This window comes from Megalopta genalis, chromosome 3 (genome assembly GCF_051020955.1).
Source record: "Megalopta genalis isolate 19385.01 chromosome 3, iyMegGena1_principal, whole genome shotgun sequence".
NCBI classification, from domain to species: Eukaryota; Metazoa; Arthropoda; class Insecta; order Hymenoptera; family Halictidae; genus Megalopta; species Megalopta genalis.
Window position 1 is genome coordinate 24064400 of NC_135015.1, and position 23771 is coordinate 24088170.

Genomic DNA, 23771 nt, shown 5'->3' on the forward strand with positions numbered 1-23771 from the left:
AAACAACGGGTACGAAATAGCATGCCAGCTACCATCGATCCAGTCCTCCTTTTTACCCGACGGACAACAATAGTATCGATGATCGCTCGTCCGACACCAATATCTGCAGATTGTACCGTGCTCCTCTTTGTGTCCTCTCGTCCTAGTGCACACACAACAGACGATAACGAGGATTGCAAGCGTGCGACTCATCCTGAAACGATTACGATCTTTGAATTATTTCTGATTGAAATTTATATATGAATGCATTATACTTGACCTGGTCACCGATACGAAAGTTAACAATTTGATTACCCTATTTTGTCTCTAGTTCCGTCTTATCTTTTCATATTCTACGGTAATTGAACGATACCATTTTGATCGCATCCATACACGAATCTCCGACAATAGCGTAATCGAGGGCTCACGTACCTTTCTAAATGCAGTCACTTGGAAACAGAATGTCGTGCTTACCGGCACTTGTTCTATCTGAGACCGGTGCCGGCGTGCGGACAGCTTATAAGCCAGAGAAGAACAATTCCTTCCGAAAATTGCATTGTCGGACAATTGTTAATCATCGTATTTCTCTTAACTCAGAGGCACGTCTTGAACGTTCTGCCAGAGAAATTCAATTTCTTGAAATGTCAAAGCGTCATCGCCGCGACTTTACTGTAAATAAGGAACGCATTTAGCAGACGTCGAACAAAATCGCTTTCTATGGACTATTATAAACTATAGGCGGACTGTAGACTTTAGAGAATAACTTGCGACCTACTGCATGCCAAGTCACAGATGCAATTGCAACGCAAAGCAACGAATGTTTTATGAAACTCGCGCGTTGTTTCGCTCATGGAATATCGTACGTTGGTTTACTTTCTACAAATCACGGGTCCGAGCATCGTCGCAATTATACGCGCGTTTCAATTCAAATCTACCTAGTTCGTGTATCCATCGTTCTCGAATACATTCGATCCGTACAGAGCGTTCTTAAATTGTTCCGATCTCATTATCGAGGTACACACATCTACGCCTCAATGTTCAGTGTACGACAAACTGTAAAACAATGCACTGTGTATTATGTCGAAACTGTGGTACATACTGAATGACTACATACATACGTAAATACATGCTTACAAGTATATGTATCCGAACGTAAACATACATACCTGCGCGCGCACACACACACACACATACATACGTACATACGTGTATACATGCATGCATAGAATGGATCGAGCGCGCAATAACATGTTTGAAACGTCATTGTTTCCTAAGCTTTCCAATTCAACTAGCTATAATGTTCAATGCAAATGAATATATCATCATTCGGAACAATCATAGCCGAACGCCGACGTTATCGTCTATTTTACTCGAGATCAGACGAAATCGCAACAATGGCGGATCTCTTATTGGTCCATCTTGCGTATGCCGTAGAGAACTAGAATGTACGTGGTCAACCTATATATCAAACAAATCAAAATAAATCTGAAGGAAACCTTTCGATGTTTCTGTTATTCTTGTAAAAAGAACGACATATCGAATAATACCTACGCTTTCGAATGGCTCGGCTAAAAACAAATGCGTATTTTTCTCGTCGACGATCAACGAATTAATCGTTATCGCACATGTAAGTTCGACGAACAAAAGTCCAATTAGCTGGCGGAGGGGAAACACGCGTCGCGATTGGCTGACGCAGTGTTGTTTCGCTGGCGAGCCTCGGGCCTGGTTCACAACAAGCATTCCGGTACTGACGTCGCGACCCTGAAAGGCGCTTCTATAGACGCGTGTTCGTTCGATGGATAATGAAGAACGGTGCGCGGATGGTTACGAGGCGTCCTATCAGACGGAGTGTATCTCGGCGACGAACGAATCAGAAAAATCGCCGTATATGTAGTAGGACAACGTTCTCGCCACTACAGAGTCTCCGTGTTGCGCAGCGAGAATAGAATGCGAGCGTACCGTTTCGAGAAGGGCACGTCTCGTCGAAAGATGCGAAGCAGTTAACAGTGTGGTTTTGGCGATTGTGTGTGTTGCCTTTTGTCCGATCCTTCAATCTCGACAGTGAACAGATATATGAGCGCGTGTACACGGGCAGCCAGTGCGGTGCACTTGGCGCAGTAAAAATCGTTCGCGACGAGTGTGTGTCCTCGGGGGATATTGTGTGCCGTGTGTCGTGTGCATTGTGCCGTGTGTCGCGGCGCGGTGTTACATCCGAAGGTCGTGAACATTCGTACGATTGTTCGAGAAGCTTCCGCTCGGCTCGTAACAAACGGCACGACACGAAAAGGTTAAAAGGGAAAGGTGGACGATCCTCCTTGGAAAGCCTCGGTAAAATGGCGGTGATCGGTACTTCGATTGGCGCTAACCGATAGAAGAGGATCGCGTCTCACGTTCACGCTCCCCGCGAATTTTGTTTTGATTCAGTCGCAGAGATATCCTCGATTCGGACCGGTCGATTCGCGGTCATCCTCTCGCGCGATCATTTTGCTTTCGTTCCCTCTCGTCCCCTCTCTGTCCCCCCAGCCCCGCTGCCCCTCTCCTTGTTTTTAACCATAACTACGGGAAAATCTTGGACGGCGTCCTATCGGAGAAATATAATTCGCGTGTGTATCATTATCGGACCGGAGGACGATCGAGGTGGTTAGAACCACCAACGGAACGGTTTGCAACGACCGCGATGCCGCATCGTTCCAACCTCGCGTTTGTCGAACGGCCGAACGACAAGGACAACTCTATCGAATCCTGGTCGGCTTATTTGTAGGTGAGCCTCTCTTTGCTATCACGATTTTTTTTTTCAAATTTTCACGAATTTTATCAATCGTTCGAATACTCTTTCGAATTTTTCCGAATCTTTTTATTTTTTCCGATACTTCTGCTCCTTTTTTCTTTTTTTTGCCACGAGCGTGTATCCGTCGATTCTACACCTGTCCGATTTATGCATGCGTTTTCTTTGTATCACGATTCCCCTAATTCTTTCATCGTGACTATACCGCCCGAACGATTTGTCAGCCGCGATCGGGATTTCACCATGAAATCATTCCTTATTCTCGTCTACCCCGTTGTTGTTATTTTGTGCATTTCAAGAGAGCGACGTCCAAGTTAGGTTAGGCTTCTGAAACCGATGACTCTGCATCTTAACGGAGTATCCGTGTATCGAGACTGTTTTCATTCCTGTTGCCCTTCTAACGGTTCTCTACGGAAGAAGAACAACGAGAAGTAACGCGGAGACACTCGAGGAGCTTTCTTACGCTTTTCATGGAAGCACTCCTTATTTATCCTGCTCTTTTTTGTCGGTCGAGGTCACCGATGCATTTCCGTACGCAGCCTTTTTAAAATAACTTATCCGCGACGTCGACGATATGCTTTATCGTGGTTTCTCGAGTTCAACATATTAATCGGAACGAACGATTGAATTATTTCGATTTCGATTTTAACGTCGATCTTCATTCTCGATTTCGATTGCAATTTCGATTTCAATTTCGATCTCGACCTCGATTGCGACTGCAATTTCGATTGCGATTTCGATTTCGATCTTAATTTCGATTTCGAATTATACGATAATATTTGTACCAGCACGTATTATATCGTATCTAACTGCGCTGCAAGGTAAAACGCTCCGAAAGATTACTATTTAGATTTATTTCTACTTAAATGGGGGAAGTGCATGACCGAAAAATTGTCTGGTAAACAGGCGAATGTATATCATGTCGCAACATATCGTGCCTATGATGCAATTCATTTTTTAACCAATAAGGATTCCTCATTTTTTTTTTCACCGTGTAGTAGAGAATACGTACACGAGCACATTCGTACACCGTTATTTCCTATTTTCGATAGACGGTACGATCTTTGATTCATCGATTAAATGGAAGATAATTTATGTTGTTCCGAAAGCGTTGGTTTGCTCCAACATATTCGCGGAATAAATCGATACAAATAATTTATAACTTGGTTATGCTAAAGATAATCTCTACCCAAGTGAAATCAGTCATCTATGGAAACACTTTTTTTCTATCGCTATTTCGTTTTGTTAATAAGATGTTAGCGAGTTTATTTGCAGAATCGTTTTGCAGGTTTTTATGGCGAACAATTAGTGTATTTGTAGGAACTGTGTTATCTTTGTAAACCAAGTATGGAACATTTGAATATTTTTGGTTAGGTTTGAATGCAAATAGAACTTTTTACATTGAAGAACGCATACAAATATTATAATGCAATAGTTTGTGCAGTGTTTATTTAATTATTTACGTAATCAATTATTATTTCTTATTTTTAAGTCGAACACAAGGTGAACAAACCTTATGAAAATTTTAGATATAATTTTGATTCATCCATAATAGATTATAATTATTTCAGATCTTGAAATTATAAAGGAAGCTTTCATCTGCTAAAATGAAAATTGACAGAAGCAGATTAAAAAAGTGCATTTCTGAGGCGGTAAGCAATACTCTGTTAATCGTCGAGTCGATAGTTTTACGTACATTGAATATTGTTTTAACAAAGAATATCACTTCAAATTTTAGCCGGCAGAATGTCAGGCCCTCATAAACAAACTGCGCTCATGCTCCCATGCAGAATTGCTGGAGGAGCTGAAGCAGATAGATGCATGGACCTTTGGAAAATGCGAACTGTTCCATTGGATCGATGTATTAGATCTTAATGACAGTATTTTAGAAGAGGCGGCAGCAAGGAGTCCAGATAATCCATGGGAATTGGCCTGTGATCTCCCCCAGAACAGAGAGGTATAATTAATGCTGATAATTTTATAGAGTTGTATAAAACTCTAACTAGATCGTGTAAATTCATTTTGTATTTTCATTCGAAACAGGCTAAAGAACTTCTATTATGGATCCTTCACTTCACCACATTATTGATTGAACACTCATTCTCACGACATTTGTACAACAGTATGGAGCATCTGGTGTCCTTGTTATCGAGTTGTGATATGCACGTTGTTCTTGGTGTCCTAAATCTTCTTTACATGTTTAGTAAACGTAGTAATTTTATTACTCGTTTAAATAGCGACAAAAGACAAGCTCTAATAAGCAGACTCAATCACTTGGCTGAGGTTTGTGCTTTTCAACAACATAATTTAAGTAGTAACTACAAAATCTGCATACTTAACAAATATTTTACCATTTTAGAGCTGGGGTGGTAAAGAAAATGGATTTGGTTTGGCAGAATGTTGTAAAGAATTCCCAGATAAGGTAATTAAAAGTTTTGCAGAAACATTTTGTTAGATTAACGTTGAGAACCTTCGATCCAATATACAATATGTATGGTAATACTATTTCTAATTGTTCGTGTTTCAGCCCCTTCCAGCGAGTGCTACAACTTTACACTTCGAGTTCTATGCTGAAAACCCAACCACTGATGTATCAGGTGCCACGCAAAGTGCTGGTACCAAAAAGATTGGACAAACAAATTTTGTAACATATATACACATCGAGAATGTGGATAAACTTGGTAAAACACCGGCACAAATAATGAATGATTTGTTGAAAGTTTATAACGTACCTCAAGATCGACAGGTAAATACACTGGTAACAGTAAAATCGTAGAAATAGTAAAAGTGATAGAAGAAACGACGAGAACGCGCAAACGAGCACATAAATTTGTATTTACAGATGGCGCTTTTCACTCACATAAGACTGGCACACAGTTTTTCCGATTACCGAAGACGCTTGCAATGTGTGCAAGCTCGGCTGCAAGCATTGTCGGTACTTGTATATAGTAATGCACTTCAGGAGAATGCGGATAGTTTGCTTCATGCTGGGCTTTTAGAAGAATTAGTTGAATTAATGGAACTTCCACATGCACACCTTGTTGAAATGCGTGCTGCGGCATTGCGGACTCTTACTAGTATCATTCACTTGGATCGCAATCCACATTTTCCCAAGTACGAAAAAACTCTCGATCCTTTAGAAATGTTTTCGGATTTTTATGACAACAACTTTGTTAATTAAAATGTAATTACTAATTACCTTTTCAGAAAACCTGGCTCAAGGTTAAACATGATAATCGACGTTACCGGTGCAAGTTCGTATCACGGATTTTTTCCCGTATCGATTCGCACATGTATTTCACAATTAACTTCTCCACCACCGGATGGGCCACCATTTCCGTTGCAACTCGCGACAGCATTGTTTAGCTTTCTTTATCACTTGTCTAGCTATGAAGCTGGAGGCGAAGCTCTTATTAGTTGCGGTATGATGGAGAGCTTGTTAAAAATCATGAATTGGCCAGGAACCGAGCTGGAGCATATAACGGTAAGACCCATCTTTAGTTTCGTCGATAAATATTCCTATCTCTTTCTGTCCACTTTTGTTCTTTATAATAATTGACTCTGACTGACTCTGACTGACTCTGACCGGCTTTAATAATCGTTGTATGTTCCAGTTCGGTACCAGAGCAGTTCGCGTGATAGATTTGATGACGAATATAGACATGCAAGTATTTCAAGCACATAATGGCCTAGCGAGTTTTATCAATCGCATCGATATGGAAGTGAACGTTTGCAGAAAAGAACAACCGTTCGAAATCGAACCGTACACTTATCCTGATAATCCACAATCGTCTCGCGAAAGATCCGTAGAAAGGGACGAGGAATCCGCGTCGTCGCGACGGTTGAACGAGCCCTACGACGAACGCGAGGAATCTTCGAATCCAATGGAGTTCTCGGAGGACGAAAACATGACCTCTAAGACGGAGAACAAAAACGAACAAATACCAGATTATTCTGCCATGAAGACCGGAAAGACGTGTCTGCCACAGCGAGCTGCGCTTCTCAAATCAATGTTGAATTTTGTAAAGAAAACCATCCAAGATCCGCACTTCTCGGACAGTATCAGACACATTATGGAGGGTACCTTGCCGTCGTCTTTGAAACACATTATCAGCAATTCCGAGTATTACGGGCCTTCGCTGTTCCTGCTTGCCACGGATGTCGTAACAGTCTACGTTTTCCAAGAACCGTCGTTCCTGTCTTCCCTGCAGGATAACGGATTGACTGATATCGTACTGCATGCTCTACTTATCAAAGAAGTAAGTCAACAGATATAACATAAATAGACTCTGTTACAGGAACGGGATTGTACTTCAACAACAATTAACGAGTCTAAGAATTAATGCATTAACGTCAATTCTATACAGGTTCCTGCAACTAGAGAAGTTCTAGGTTCATTACCTAACGTGTTCAGTGCTCTATGCTTGAATCAACGCGGATTAGAATCGTTCGTGAAACGACGACCATTCGGCCGGTTGTTTAAAGTATTGCTATCGCCGATCTACCTCTCCGCAATGAGAAGACGTCGAAGCGCGGATCCCCTGGGCGATACAGCTACCAATTTGGGAAACGCGATGGACGAATTGATGAGACACCAACCGGGTCTGAAAGTGGACGCAATCGCTGCCATCATAAAAGTATGTCTTTCCAATACCTGCATGCACTCATATTTATAATTCATATACTATTGGATTGTTTAACCTTTAAGTGGATTTTGGAAATTTTAATGAAATAATTCTAAATTTAAATGAAAATGACGACAAGCTTATTATATATAGCTTATATATAGCTTATTATATATAGCCTATTATATAGCCTTATATATGTAGCCTATTACATATAGCTTATTATATAGTCCACTTAAACGTGTTAATCGTCGAAATAATGATTTATTTTTAATGGAAATGTTTGGGAATGCGTTGTTTAGTTGCTTGAAAAACTATGTGTCTTGGGCTGCGACCCTCGATACGTATGTCTACGGGCGGCAAGTAAATCCGACAATTCACCGTCGAACTCAGCCTCCGGTAGCCGTCAGTCTTCTGGTCAGTCTGTCGGAGTTGGAGTCGGAGATTCTCGTGGCGGAGGCGGCGGCGGCGGTGGTAGTAGTAGCGACGAAGAAGAGGAGGACGAAGAGGAAGCGAGCACGAGCTCTCATCCTCAGCGCGAGGAGCAGCCTTCACCGTCGCCGGCTCAGCCCGGGCCGCCTCCGCAGCCACGAGAGAAGACACCGATTGCTTTGGTCGAATACATACACAACGTTATGAAATTCGTTGACGCCATTCTTAGTAACAATTCCACGGACGATCACTGCAGAGAGTTTGTCGCACAGAAGGGTTTAGTACCGTTGCTATCCATCCTAGGCTTGCCTAATCTTCCAGTTGATTATCCAGTCGCTCAGGCAGCACAGTCCGTAGCGACAGTTTGTAAAAGTATTTTGGTATGTATCCGTTATTAGGACATCGTTTCTGACAAAGAAGCGGAAAGAAATATTCAAAGATCTCGACAGAATCTAATCTGTTGACTTTACTTTCAGAACCTCGCGCATGAACCGTCAGTTCTGAAAACAGGTCTTTCGCAATTGAACGAAGTATTGAATCTGCTGAAACCACTCCACAACCATACGGACACGCCCGGAGGTTCTGTACTGTTGCACGAACTCGCGTCTGCTCCAAATTTAGAGACAGCTTTCACGAGCGACACGGCAACGCCGTTGCTTCACGCTATGAACGCCGCGCATGGATACGTGGTGATGTTCGTACACGTGTGTCGAACCAGCCAAAGCGAAGTGAGAAACTTTTCTATGAACCACTGGGGTTCGGGTCTCGGTTTGGCGGTTCTGAAAGGTCTCTCCGAGTTGTACATGTCGTTGGTTTGGGAGAGCACGCTGTTGCTAGCACTGTGCAGCGAGGACAGTATACCAGCAGGATGTGACTTCGGGAAAGAAGACATGGATAAACTGGTGCCACCGGAGTTAAAGGTATGCTTGTTCATCTGTACGAAAAAAAGGGAAATTATGTAAAAGAGCTGATTTGGTTTCTACGTTTATATTCTACATTGTAGACTAGATTGGATTTTAATTTTTAATCGTTGTGTTGAGTTGCACGTTTTTTCTCACGTTCCCGTCTAGTAGAAAGATCGACAATCATTTGTTTTTTCTTTTGGTGTACTTAGATAATGCTAAGTCTTAGTTTTTAATCAGTGTTGGAACGATCTCTGACATGTTGTTTCAAATTAATGAACTAGAACGATGCCGAAACTTCTGGCTGGTCAGGTGGTGTATCCTCAGACATGGGGAGTAATGGAATGACCACAGCCATGGAAGCCTTGAGTACAGATCCACCACCTGTACCCATGGAGGTACAAAAATTATGAATTTTAACAACTAGTCATGTATAATATTATGCAACCAAGACATGTTTCAAGTACATAAAACACAAAAATTCTGTTCATCTTTCGATTTCATTCGGACGTTTCCGTTGCTTGTAGGTGGATGACAACAAGCCGAGTGCCAGCGCAGGAAGAGTTTCACCGAGTTCATATCAGCTCAAGTACATCAAACCTTTGTTAGGAGCTTCGTCTAGATTAGGCAGGGCACTGGCCGAACTGTTTGGTCTGCTTGTGAAGGTACTTAACATCTTCGTTTGGAAATTTTTAGTGTTTTCTCTATTTATTATTCATCTGATCTTTCTTATCAACCCTCGAACGACGTATTCTGTAGCAACTGACGAATGCAATTCATTCGGACCATTCGTTCTTTCCAGCAATGGACAATTATACACACGTTTGATCCTGCATTCGCCAGACGAGGGTTAACGAAAACTTTCGAAGACGTGTATACTAATTGATGAATTCTTTTGATTTAAATCTATTCAGCTTTGCATGGGTTCTCCAGGAAGGCAACGCAGAGGACAACAGATGCCTCTGACACCGGTTCTTCCTTCGCAAGCAGCTGGAAGCGTGGCGACTGCCTTGAACTGTTTATTGATTCGTGGATTGACGTGGGATATATTGCCCCCGTCTCCGATACCGAAATTTAAGTTGACATTCTTGATATGCTCTGTAGGTTTTACGTCTCCGATGTTATTCGATGAAAAGAGGCATCCGTACCATTTGATGCTTCAAAAATTTGTTAGACAAGGCGGACAATACGCATTTTTTCAGTAAGTGAATCTCTTCAGTCAAATATTTATCCTTGATATTTATTCGAAAAAATTTCGAAAGGTAATAACAACGCTTTTGTTTTTTTACAGTACTTTCCATTGGGCACTGTCTGGAGGCGGACAGTTTCCTGCATCGGAGGGTTTAGAACACCCCAACTTGCCTGATGGCACAGGGGAATTTTTGGACGCGTGGCTCATGCTACTGGAGAAAATGGTCAATCCTAAAGCTATTTTGGATTCCCCCCATCTCGTTTCGTCGAAGTGTACTGGGATCTACAAGATGTATGAGTTTGATCCGATCAAGTACCTCACCAATATTCACAAGGTCCGGAAACGTTTACAACAATGCGTACAGTGTAATTCTACTCGAACAGATTATCAATGTTATTAACTGAATCGATTAACATTACAGAAAGCCTTTCATGCAGTGATGCTTATGTGGGGTAAAAAACCTTTGAAAAATTACGGTGCACGTATGACCGAATCAATTTTGTCGATTTTACGACATATTTTAAGGGGTGAAAAAATTATTAAGGTACGATATACTTATCATGTACGATTATACGTAGCAATAGGTATTGGAATTCAACGATAATTAGGATTCGCACGAACAGTTTACTAAAATTAGATATTTGAAATAAATGTTGCGACACAGGAACGTACAGAGAAAGAGGAGAACAGCGAAGGAGCTATTACTGGTAGCACCAGCGGTACTAGTGGAATCGGAAGAGGTGCGGCAATGTCTGACCGTAGGGAAGAACCAGAATCGGATGTGAACCAAGAACATCTTAGACAGCTGATGGATATGGGATTCAGCCGCGCTCATTGTATCGAAGCTTTGAGCCATACATTGACCGTTGAACAAGCCACAGATTATCTTCTCACCAATCCTGCCACATTACGTAGATCGGTATATATATAAACAAATCAAATATCAATTTTTTTTTCTGTTTTTTAAAAGACAAATTTTATAAGATAAAATATAATTTTGATTTATGACTTCGTACAGGACGTACCAGCCGGGGATGCGAGTTACCAAGGTCTTATTATGGACTTGGAAATAATCGACGATGAACTAATGCACGCCGTAGCTATGTCATTGGGCGAAACAGAGACGCGAAAAGCGTCTGGTCTAGAAAAATTCCCCGAGGAGCTTATTTGCGAACCTACTATAACTAGCAGTATAGATGAATTCACAAACACTGCTTTAAGCCAGTGTTTGAACCTATTAGATCTCATGCCTGACACTGTCTACAGGATATGCGATTTACTGGTTACCATTACAAAGAGAAATGGTGACGAGTGGCGTGACAACATGTTGCTGCAACTTATAAAAGAAGTAAGGATTGTTCAGACATGGTATTTTCGTGTAATATCTTCGATGCTATTATCGATGTTACTTATTATTAATTATTACAGATTGGTAGTCTAGTAGATTATTTAATTGACATTGCTAAGAGCAACGATCCAAACGCTGGCACGCGATTAGTCGAATGCGAAGAAGCCAACAAAGTTGCTGGACGTATTTATCTCTATACCCTATTTTTCGAGGTACGTATATGTACAGGCTATAAATGTAATACATACATGCAAGAAATATATAACAATTCGATTCGAGTTATTTGTTGTTTATTATTGATCTGTGTTTTATTTTTGTAGGGAACATTGCAAGAGATGAGAGTATCGTGTGCTCAAATCGTGAAGGAGTGCGGTGTCTCGGATCTTCTTGTTCGTTTGTTGATAGTAAGCGAAGGACCACTTACCGCGAACAAGAACAAAGTTTCCAAAGATAGTAAAGACGGGGCAGCAACAACAAGAACGCCGAAATGGCTCGCGCCACTCCTTCTCCTAATAGATCGTTTGGAAAAAGTAGCTATATCCACACGGAGGAAGTTGATGATGCACAAGGTACGCAGAACCGATTGATTTCTATTCTAACCTATTGTTGTCCTATTATATGCTATTCTATTCTGTTGTATTCCATTTTATTGTACGACGGAAGAAACGTAAGAAACCGAAAAATTATGATGTTTATTCGAAACAGGTTACGCGCAGAGTTTGGAAGTGGTTCGATTTACATACAGGTGAATGGACAATATACTCTCCGATAAATAATCGAATAATAAATGAAGCTTACTGGGCCGGGGAGCCGAACGTAAGGATCTCATGCAGTCGGCGAAGATACTTGATCACATTTTCGTCTATGACGCAAGTGAACGAGGAGAGCGACAACAGGAGGCCGATAGCAATGAACTTTAAATTGCGCGCGGTCAACGATTATAGTCCAATGGACGAGAAAAGGAACAATTTCGTTCAAGGACTGCACCCTAGTGTGATTGTAAGCATTATTCGTACTTGCGTCAAGCTGTTGGCGATCCCAGTGGACCGGGACGCGTTGCATGCATTAATGAAGGTCTGTCTAAGACTGACGAGAGATTATGAGAACGCTGCAATTTTCGCGCGCGAAGGCGGCGTCAAACTGTTGCTGGAAATGACACAGGCGAGCAGCTTCATCGGATGCATCAGTCTAAGCACTTTGTTGATTCGACATACCTTGGAGGATACAAACACCCTTCGTCAAGCCATGGAGAAGGTTATTCGGACTCGTACGCAGGGCAACATACCACCGCCGTACAAAGAAATTTTATTTATGACGCGGCAAATAAGCAGCGCGGTTTGCCGTAATCCGGAAGTTTACCGAGAGGTCTGCGAGAATATTTTAAGAGTGGATGTTAGTCTGTTGAGACGCGACTTTGATCATAGACTGGTTGTGAAAGCTCTGCCACCGAGTCAACCGCAAAACACGCCTATGGAAGAAGTATCGGAGGTGTCGGTGTCCGTGATACAGGACTTGCTGAATGCTCTCATAAAGCCTATGCCGATTCTTCCAGACGACAACGCTGCGACGCCTACCGGAAGTCCGGAGAAAAAGAATCCTCATGCAAGTTCCACTGCGGCTACAACATCGTCCAGACGCGACGTATTCAGAAACAACGCAACCACCACGAATGATCCTATGGATGACGACGACCAGGTGTCCCAGATAATCTCGCTGAAGATTTATCCAGATATTGGCAATAATGGCAAAGTCGAGCCGGAGGAAGCGAAGAAGCCACTGCTGACAAAATCTGCGATTCTGAAGATTCTCGCAGAAGCAGTTCGTTCATATAATGGTATCGCTGACTTGATCACAGAACACGTGTACGTAGCCGGTCAAAGTGAAATGGTAACGGAGGACACGACGGCGCTCGCCTTTCTTCTTGACAAGCTCCTGCCAATGGTGCCAGAGAATTCGAGCGACAGACAGTGCAGCAACACTATTGGCCACACCGCGAAGATGTTGATAGCTGCTATCGCCTCCTGTAATCATTCGCCGGATGTTCAAACTACCCTGGTCACGGAGGTGAAAGCTGCGCTGACGAGGACTTTGGCGCTTCCGGAAAGCTCGGAGAAGCACACGCAACTTCAGTTACTGATTGGTCTGATCTCTACCATGATCGACAGTTGCCCGCCGACCCTACACAATCATCTGAGAACCTCCTTGAAGACCCACCAATACAACAACGTGAATTATATTGTGAGGATCATGTTGAGGAAGGGAATAATCACCGACTTGGCCAAAATCCCGCATAGTCTTGACCTTTCCAGCCCTAACATGGCGGCCACTATCAATGCTGCCTTGAAACCACTCGAGACACTTTCTAGAATCATAAATCAACCAATGCCAGGATCCGTAAATAATAAATTTTCGAAGCCGAAGAACAGAACTGTCCAAGAGGAGCCAATCGGAGAACAAACCGGTACCACCACATCCGAAGCAACTCATGCTGTCGGCGAAGAAGCGAACGAGGATGCGGAGAACACCGAGCACGATATATCAGTTACTGCCGAGAGTTTAGAGCCTACCTCGGAGAGCCAAGTGCACGAGGAGGGCGATGAAGCTGCTCTAGACGACATCATGGATCAGCTGCTCGATAGGTAATCATATAAAAATGATTTAAAATGAATTTCAAATTTATCTGGATTTATAAACGTATACATATATACATATATATATTACTGATTCGAGTGCATATAAGCTGCAGTACTTATAATCAAGTAGTGTATTGTTTCCCAGGGACGGCTCAGCCGTGGCCGAAGAACAATCTTCTCGGCCGCACAGGCCAATGGACATCGATGATGAAAGTCTCGTGATACGCGATGGTGAAACTGACTTTGATCCTACACGAGACACCACAGTAAGAGTAACATCGCTTTTTTCATCAATACCTAACGTAAATGATCAATTTGTGTCTGCTTTGAAAGCACTTTGTTAGTTTCTGTAGCTATGTATTATTTAAGATTCTTGTTGCTATAATACAGTGATCGAGTTAACAAAACTTATCGAACAATAAATAGTACCTTTTCATATAAACATATGCAAAAATAGTATATAGAATACACGTGTTTATAAAACAAAGTGATTTTCATGTTTTTTCATCTACATTGCTTGATTTTCTCCTTTTGAATATCTAACGGGATGTTGCATATTTCAGGAGGATTTGATGAGCTCTGATTCCGAATCCGATAGCAATCCTTCCGATGACAACGAGGACGAAGTACAGGACGATGAAGATGAGGAGGAGGAAGAAGAAGATGACGGTAATTTGATTAGAACTGAACAAGGTTATATTATCGATGCCAATATTTTAATATAGAATAATATAGAGCATAGTATACATATAGAAGATATTTGAACGAATTTATTGTATTAGGCGAAGAAAATGAAGAGGAAGAAGAGGAAGAGGAGGAAGGGTCGAATTACGAGGAGGATGGAATAGAATTTTACGAAGACGTTGAAAACGGTGTCTTTAGAATGTTCCCGCCAACAGAACGTGACGGAAGTAATGTTGTAATGATTCAACATAACATCGACAATCAGGATAACTTTTCAAGTACCTCTACACCTATTACACCGCTGCCTAGTCTTCCATGGACTACGACGTTCCCTCTACCTCTAGGGCTCTTCGAAGACTCACCTTCGGTTTCAGAAGGCAATGGTACATTGAAAAACTAACGTACAAAATCGATGTGACATACAATTGATAAATAATTCAGAATCATATTAATCGGCAACGATTTCTCTCTTTAGGCATGAATTCCCATCCGTTGTTGATACCACAAAACGGTTTGGATGGTTCATATATAAGCGCTCAAAGAGCTTTAATGAGACAACGGAGATATCAATTTCTTCAATTGCAGAATCCAAGAAATCAAAATCCGCCAGTGATCTTACAAAGGTGAATCAATTCGGAATGAATATTCTATACGATATATCGATTCTTTCGACTAAGTTACAAGTTCAATTTCACAAATCGTACGTTACAATTTATAATTGCAGGCTTTTGGGATCGGCGAGTGCACAAGGAATTCCCTTGTCTGCCAGTCAAGTTCTAGCTTCCAGTTTCCGCGACACACGTGTCGTTGTAATGGAGAATCTTGGAATCTTTACCAATCAAGAAGAAGAACAAATAGACTTTGTGGTTTGTACCAAAACTGAATGACACTACAAGCCGTTTGACTCTATGAAATATTATATATTATATTATATATAATATTATAATAATATTATATATAATAATATATATAAATATTATAATAATATTATATATAATAATATATATAAATATATATATGTATTATATATATAATAATATTATATATAATATATTTTCAATTACCAAACATACGTAATACTTTCAGGATCAATCTGGTTATCTCTTTGGACCAAGCCTAGCAGCTACATTGAATAACATTCCAACAGTTTTACACTGGTGGATCGAAGAGAGCAAATTGTTAGACGGGGATTCCCAGGCAGACTGCTGCGATGGTATTTATTAGAAGTTGTTCAAAGGTTCGCCGCTCCTATCGTTGCGGAACAGTGTATTGAAATGTTCCATTACAGGTGTCGTGTTCAAACTTATTCCTAATCTGACGAAACACCGGGAGGATGAAATCGCAGAACGGAAAGAGAGACGTAAGAAGCAACACAATTCTGAGAAAAAGGGTGAAAAGGATGGCAAAGATGAGAAGGACAATCTGAACAACACGGAATGTATGTTGACTGTTTTGTTTTGTTCTGTCATGTATGAGATATACGCCTTGTCGTCGTGATGTTGTCTCTATTATAAAACACGATGTTTCAGCGGGTTCTTCCACAGCAGTTCCGATAGAAGAACAAATATCGACGGCGTCAACGTCTCAAAGAGAGCAGGTGAGCAACGTCGCCGCTTTCGGAGCTGCGATCCAAGCGTCACAGCAGGAACGAACTCCTGACGAGGATATAATAGACGTAACTGGTGAGATGGAAGTAACGGTGCAAGAAGATGAGGAGCGACCACCGCCGCCCCCACTACACGAGGAAGTGGTGTCCTCGGAAGCCAGGGATCCTCGAATAAGCAATAGAAACTCCACGTTGGAGCTGGCTGAGAGTATCGTCGATTCTGTGCTCGGCCCTAGCGCTTCCGAAGCTAGTAGACTAAGACAGTCGGATCGGCCCGCCGCATCATCGGACGCCAACGAGACGTCTAGTCGAACGAACACAACCATACTAGTTGATTTTAGTCAAGAAGGTAATGAAGACTTGTTAAGAGAAAGTGACTCGTCTGACTGGATCAGAACGCTTTTAACCGATGACAGTCAATCGAATATTGAACGAAATGCAAATGTACTCAATCAAGATCCTGCCACTTCAGCGTCAGAAAACATTAATCCAGAGCAATCAGAACAACAACAGCCGCAACATCAACAGCAACAGTCTTCTCAACAGCAGCAACAGCCGCAACTAGAACAACCGAATCAATCTCAGCAACAAACGCAGCAATCGCAATCGCAACAACCTCAGGAGCAACAGTTGCCTGATGGTGTCGACCCATCCTTTTTGGCTGCTTTGCCGGAGGATATGCGGGACGAGGTCATAGCCGAACAGCTCAGGTACGTTGTATTTCTGTACAATCTCATTAACGCTTGAAGGAAATTTAGTGTTGTTGATTAGAAAGTTACAAATATCAATCGTTCGTTGTTGCAGACTTCAACGAATTCGACAAGGCACCCAAGCAGCCGTAGTTGCCGAATTGACTGGACCGGTCGAAGTAAATCCCGAATTTTTGGCTGCTCTGCCACCGGCAATTCAGGAAGAGGTTCTCGCGCAGCAACGTTTGGAACAGCAACGGCACGCGGCTGCCTCTGCCAATCCTGACGATCCGGTCGACGCGGCCGCCTTTTTCCAGAATTTGCAGCCTTCTTTAAGACAAGCTGTAAATCATCGAATAATCAAATAATTTATTTCGCTATTGCATCTACTCAGACGTATACTCACTCATATTTTGATTCGATACATTTAGATTTTGACCGACATGGAGGAGTCCCAGATATCTGTTCTTCCGCCGGATCTAGCACAAGAAGCTCAAAATCTTCGAAGAGAATGGGAAGCAAGAAACCGACATCTCATCCAGGAACGATTCCTTAGTCACGTTAGCCAAGGAAATGCTACCTTATCCACTATATTGAGGCAGTCTGGTAGAGGTAATAAATAATTTCTATTTGTAACGCATTAAATTTAACCTTGCCCGTCGATATTAAAATGAAACGTTACGATTAATAGGCAGACCCACGCGTTACGCGATTCAAGCGGTGGCACAAAGAAGTCAGTGGGATCCCTTGATGCGCGGCGAAAGTACTATAACGCATCCAGCCGCCGGTCTTCGGCTTCGAGGCAGGCAGCTGTTGGACCATGAGTCGATGGCGTGTTTATTGATACTTTTGTTCGTCGATGAACCAAAAATTAATACATTAAGATTTCATAGAGTTATCAGAAACATCTGCTATCACGGTAGCACCAGGGAATGGGTGGTTAAAGTCTTGCTGAGCATCATGGAACGAAGCAATGACGAGAACAAAGATATTGCCGCGGATTTCGGTGGCAAATACAAAAGAAAAAGCTTGATGCCCTCGATGGATTACTGGTAAAATATTGATTAACGTAGTTGTTGGTTAAAAGGCTTTCTAGCATTTCTGAAGCCAGATCTCGCTGATACGCAACGGTATTTTAAATTACCATTTGTATTTCAGTTCTCCCAAGATTGTGGACCAAAGAAACAATGCGCAATCGTGGCTGAACATCAGCATCGATGCTGCGCTTGGTTGTAGAGCGAATGTTTTCCATATAGTCAGATACGGTGGGAAAAAGTCCGAAAGACAAGGTAGCAGTATCGCTATTCATCCGCAAGCTGCACCCACAGTCTGCAAGTGAGTTTCTTAAATTTCAATCTTTCATCGAATAATAAACGTGTCCAGAATTGTAACATATGAATACGATTGTTTGTGACTTTTACAGGCACACGTTAGACTTACTGATAGCATTGGCTAAAGGATTTCCAGGATTTTTCGTGCCAATCAAACCGAAAGAGTCGGAAGAAAAGGAAGCCACCAGAGAAAAGGATTCGAGTAATAAAGAAGAAGCTTGTTCAAAGAACAAGTTCGCCTCGAAACAAGGGAAAAGTGACCAACCTGACTTCTGGGATATGTTGTTAAAGCTAGACTCGTGTGCCTCGAAGAAAGGAAAATCGGTCGCTAGAACTCATTCGAATTCAAATCTTGGAAACGAACCAGAACATAGTATAACTACCTTCGAAGCTTCGGCCTTTGGTCAATTGATTTCTATGCTGAATTGGTCGGTTATCAAACGTAGTAGTCAGCTGACGGATAAATTATTGAGACTGTTGTCGTTGATCTCGATCGGGCTGACGGAAGTGAACCCATACCATAGACAAGAAGGGAATAAAAATAAAAAGACCGAAATCAGCAAGGAGCACAGTGTCGCCGCACCCGAGGAACATCTGAAACTGGCTGTACAAGTTCTAACTAGCAAAAGTTGTTCCGAGGAGGGGCTAGAAGACGCGACTGCCCTGCTGCTTAATTTGTCTCACTGCCCGGACCCAACTAGGCAATTGATATTAAAATTACTAATGGAGGGTGCCATGGAACTGGCTAACATGGTTTGCGAACATATAAACGATTTAATGATGGAGCTCAAGGTTTTGAACCGTGAACTAAGGAGAAATTCGATCGACGAGCAACCTTCGACCAGTACTGGAAGTTCCCGAGGAATACTCTTAGACAGGTTTACGAACGAAAGCGTAGTTGTTACTGCACCGAACAAAGTTAAAGCTGGAAGTGACCTTCAACTACCATCAATGGTTGCCCTTGTCAGCAAAACTTCTAGTCAGGCATTCTTCTTGAGAATACTTAAAGTAATAGTGCAGATAAGAGAGGCTGTACGTTTAGCAAACACCAAGAAGACAGCCAATCAAACTACAGAAGGTACCGGTGACGCTGCAAGTACAAACCAAGCTCCGGACGAAGGAGACAGTAATGCAGACGGTGATGTACCAATGGACACGACACAAGCAAATCCACCACAGCCTGAGACTGTTAAGCCTGCGACTGCATCCGATGGTGAAGAAAAACTTCCGTTGTTGAGCGAATGTTTAGTGTTGGATCATTTGTGGGAAACACTCAGCGCCTGCTTGTTAGAATTGGAATACACTCCGGATCATCATGCTGTCTTAGTTTTACAGGTAAAGACTAGATTTCAAAGTTGTCATTAACCCTTGTCGTTAACCCTAAAATGTTTTCATAGCCTGCGGTGGAAGCCTTTTTCCTGATTCACTCGTCGTCGAGTACTTCCCGCGAACGTCAACTGAACGCGAATGCAGAAACTCGAGAGGTTGTACCAGATCTTGCGCCAGTGTCGCCGATATATTCGGACAATGAGGGCACCTCCCAATCGGAAGCTACAATCAACACTTCCTGGGACATGGCACCGCCTCCTCAGAAGACACTGCCACCCGACCAAGTCAAGTTCCTCAAATTTGCTGGTACGGAGATACTCGGTGATACCGACGATTATATTGTCGGATACGCATTTCGAACTAAGTGGGAAGCCTAAACGTACTCATTTGTTATCGTAGAAACGCACAGGACTGTTCTAAATCAAATCCTACGCCAGACCACCACGCATTTGGCAGACGGACCCTTCTCTGTGCTGGTGGATCACACGAGGGTCCTCGACTTCGACGTGAAAAGACGATACTTCCGAGCAGAATTGGAACGAATGGACGAAGGTATTCGTAGAGACGAACTGGCTGTGCATGTACGCAGAAGTCACGTATTCGAAGACTCGTTCCGGGAGCTGCATAGACGAAATGCCGACGAGTGGAAGAATCGCTTTTACATCGTTTTTGAAAGTATGTAAAGATTTTCTCACTGTTTCACACTTTCACATTTTAACGACCATGCTTCATTCGCGTTTCTACAATGATGGCATTACAGATGAAGAGGGTCAAGACGCTGGAGGCTTGCTCAGAGAGTGGTACGTCATTATTTCCAGAGAAATTTTCAATCCGATGTATGCTTTGTTCACTGTCAGTCCTGGAGACCGAGTCACATACATGATAAACTCCTCGTCTCATTGCAATCCCAACCACTTGTGTTATTACAAATTCGTCGGTCGGGTTATCGGTAAGTTCTGCCTTGAATTAATTCCTTTCGGAGAAGATTTGGCTATAGCGCAGATCGTCCAGATAGAAACCAATGAATCATCGTTTTCACAGCGAAAGCAATTTACGACAACAAGCTTCTGGAATGTTATTTCACGCGCAGCTTTTACAAGCATATCTTGGGAATATTGGTAAAGCACACCGACATGGAAAGCGAGGATTATAGTTTTTACAAAGGTTTAGTGTACCTCACGGAGCATAATATCGCCGATCTTGGATACGAATTAACCTTTTCCACGGAGGTAAAATTTTCACCTAATTAAAACACGATGTATTATTACATTGTATGTACAGATATATAACATAATATTTATTTACAGGTAAACGAATTTGGTGTAAACGATGTACGAGATTTAATTCCAAACGGGCGTAATATTGTCGTTACCGAAGAAACAAAATTGGAATATATCCGGCTCGTTTGTCAAATGAAAATGACTGGAGCAATACGAAAACAGTAAGTTCGGGAATCGCGTACAAAAAGTATATTTATTATACACTTAATATTTCGGACACCTCGATCATACGGTCTCGTTTCTTACAGATTGAACGCGTTCCTAGAAGGTTTTTATGACATTATTCCGAAACGACTGATCTCCATATTCAATGAGCAGGAACTCGAGCTATTAATTAGTGGATTACCGAATGTAGACATAGAGGATCTTAAAGCCAACACAGAATACCACAAATATACTGCAACATCTTTACAGGTAAGTTCTTCCTAGAGAAATTGGAATAACCGTTCACCAACGAATTCGGCCAATAATTATTTTTGGCAATTGAAACATTCAGATTCAATGGTTCTGGCGAGCACTGCGAGGTTTCGATCAAGCGGACAGAGCCAAATTCTTACAATTTGTCACTGGCACGTCGAAGGTACCACTGCAGGGTTTCGCCGCTTTAGAGGGCATGAGTGGCGTACAAAAGTTTCAAATTCATCGTGAGGACAGATCAACGGACAGGCTTCCATCCGCCCATACATGGTAAGATATTAAAAATACCCCTCTTGGATTTTCCGTGTTGAACACAGATAAATAATTGGTTTAAATCAGTTGAACGAATAATCGGTCTAAAGTGAACTATAGAAAATGACTCTTGCTTAAAGTGAAACTTGATCAAAATGAATAAGAAAACGAGCTAACATAATCATCGTAACAAATATTTAATAGAAACAACGAATTATCTGGTCCGGATTGGTTAACAGCGGCACACACGATACTATTTTGCTACGTTGGACAATTTTAACTAATTCGTATTGTTTGTGTATTCAGTTTTAATCAACTAGATCTACCGGTTTACGAAACGTACGACAAGCTCCGTACGAATTTGCTGAAGGCAATCCACGAATGCAGCGAAGGATTCGGTTTCGCCTAAGTTCGTTGCAACGTTGCAAAGAGAACTTTGCGGCTATTTCACAATGGAAGCTCGAGGAGCGAAGGCAACGGTGATATAAACGCTGAGTAGTATAAGAAGAAGAAGAAAGGTGTCGTGAGACAGGCAAAGAGAGAAAGAAAGAAAGAATGAATGAATGGAAAAAAAAATTGCTAAACAATTGTAAAAGTATCATGAAAACGCGCTTGATCTTCGCTCAAGATCTAATATAAAAGAAAAAAAAAAGAATGTTTACTCCGCTATATACATATTAAAACTAAACAAAGCGTATGTATATACGTATGATTAACGATGTAATTACTGATGATTCGTCGCTAGAGTTTATTTTATTGAACGATCTTATGAAAGAGAGATGCAGAGAGCTTAACGATAATTCCCCGTCACGGAAGGAGAAAACTTAATCGGGCACGTTATGTTAAGGATCTTTACGATTAAGATTATAAACAAGAATAAGGAAGAAAACTCGGTGTAATTCATCGTTAAGAGAAAGCAGAGCGGCGGGTTTTTTGAATTAAATATGTAATATAAATTGCGATTCGAAGCCGGAGGCTCTCCTCTCGAACAGAGATTTTCATGAGGGTGAGAAACGAACGGTTTTCGTTGTTTATTTCTTTCATTTTTTTTTGCCAGAGAATAGGAGTCGGCAAAGAAAAGAAGGAAACACGGATGAGCGTGACGGAAAAAAAACGTGTGCCTGCGATCGGAGTACGTATCCATTTCCCCTGAATCGCGTGAATAATATTTCGAGAGAATTTGAACGGATGGTGCGTAATTGAACGAGCGCGTGTATAGTGTGTGCCTGTAACGTGAACCAGAGAGAGAGAGAAAGTGTGAACTTTCTCTCTCTCTCGCGAGAGAAAGAAAGAAAGAATCAGAGAGAGAATCGGAGAGAGAGTGTGTGGAGAGAGAAAGAGAATAATTACTCAAGAACCGATTAAACACGAGCCTAAAATACATGGAAAGAAAACACTTCAAGATGTTCTACCCTTACGCCCGCAACAAAAAAAAAAACGTATGGTTGTACACTTAGTATTAATAATTATATTATCTAATTCGTAATCGATAGTAATGATCATTAATTAATATCGTTTTAATATTAATCATTCGAGAAATGTGGTGTTAAAAAAAAAGAGGTGTCGTGTCACACTTTTTTCCTTTTTCTTTTTTTCCCACGACCGGCGCAATCGCTCGTTTTTTCTCCAGTCCGATCCTCAAATTTCCTTTTCGTCGACCATTATCTGCTTCTGCTTTGAAAATGTAAAATTGAGAACGTACGTACGTTACTTTTTGTGAACACATCGAATGGGACAATATATACTGTTTCGAGAAGAGAGGAGAGAGAGAGAGAGAGAGAGAGAGAGAGAAAGAAAGAGAGAGAGAGAAAGAAAGAGAGAGAGAGAAAGAGAGGAAAGCGTAGATTCACATTGGAAAGTTTTCGCGATATTGTTAGGGAATTAATTGCTTAGGAATTCGCAGAATAAACTAAATGTTGTATTTCTTATAAATCTATTGCGTTTTCTTTAAATATAAGGAGACACCTATTAACTGATGCAGATTTCTATTTAAAACGCAGTGGTACATCTTACGAAATGTAAGACTGAAATATTTTAACCGAGTATTGAAAGATTTAAAATTTAAAACGAGCAGACAACTAGATTATTAGTTGAAGAGGAAACGAAGGTGACCCATTTGATAACATCAAAATCCGTGTCAAGTTCCTTTCGCGTTTCACATTGTTAAATGACAAAGAAAATCGTCGCTCTTAATAGCGTCTCTTCTTCAAGAAGATACCTAAAGTATTCTTTATTTGAACTAGTGTCAAATTAAATTCTACTTTGGAAAGTACACAATTAAACTCAA

At 41.6% G+C, this 23771-nt stretch overlaps 1 protein-coding gene and 1 long non-coding RNA gene across 12 annotated transcripts; one reads left to right on the plus strand and one right to left on the minus strand.

Annotated features, from left to right (window-relative positions):
- Positions 1-411: 411 nt before the first annotated feature.
- LOC117222110 (uncharacterized) lies at positions 412-1783 on the minus strand. Its single transcript, XR_013033027.1, has 3 exons — positions 1531-1783; positions 915-1437; positions 412-648 (listed from the first exon to the last, which is right to left on the minus strand). It is a non-coding gene; the product is annotated as an uncharacterized LOC117222110 (long non-coding RNA).
- A 40-nt stretch (positions 1784-1823) lies between these two features.
- Positions 1824-23416, plus strand: HUWE1 (HECT, UBA and WWE domain containing E3 ubiquitin protein ligase 1). Of its 11 annotated transcripts, XM_033473617.2 has the most exons (44): positions 1824-2740; positions 4336-4416; positions 4503-4721; positions 4808-5047; positions 5124-5186; positions 5292-5510; positions 5607-5878; positions 5972-6248; positions 6379-7023; positions 7132-7401; positions 7692-8201; positions 8298-8741; positions 9008-9121; positions 9251-9388; positions 9638-9924; positions 10015-10249; positions 10337-10459; positions 10580-10834; positions 10934-11263; positions 11344-11475; positions 11584-11832; positions 11969-13902; positions 14027-14198; positions 14460-14589; positions 14679-14963; positions 15056-15203; positions 15305-15446; positions 15667-15793; positions 15869-16018; positions 16110-16535; positions 16644-16896; positions 16991-17219; positions 17307-17487; positions 17567-17927; positions 18034-18210; positions 18299-19541; positions 19604-19841; positions 19935-20210; positions 20296-20484; positions 20577-20764; positions 20843-20976; positions 21064-21229; positions 21312-21502; positions 21791-23416. In XM_033473617.2, exons 2-44 carry the CDS (start codon positions 4372-4374, stop codon positions 21891-21893), a joined length of 12510 nt encoding a protein of 4169 aa, XP_033329508.2. In that variant the 5' UTR covers positions 1824-2740; positions 4336-4371; the 3' UTR covers positions 21894-23416. The 11 variants fall into 11 exon arrangements, with proteins under 11 accessions (XP_033329508.2, XP_033329502.2, XP_033329505.2 ...); XM_033473611.2 differs by having other exon boundaries at positions 16110-16896; XM_033473614.2 differs by having other exon boundaries at positions 14027-14168; positions 16110-16896.
- The last annotated feature ends 355 nt before the right edge of the window (positions 23417-23771 follow it).

Bases quoted from the DNA above. Each gene is read 5' to 3' on its own strand.
- HUWE1 (XM_033473611.2), top strand. From the start codon at position 4,372: ATGAAAATTGACAGAAGCAGATTAAAAAAGTGCATTTCTGAGGCG. The intron at 5,187-5,291 runs GTAATTAAAAGT...TTCGTGTTTCAG, and splicing joins GTAAAGAATTCCCAGATAAG to CCCCTTCCAGCGAGTGCTAC. The intron at 5,511-5,606 runs GTAAATACACTG...TTGTATTTACAG, and splicing joins ACGTACCTCAAGATCGACAG to ATGGCGCTTTTCACTCACAT.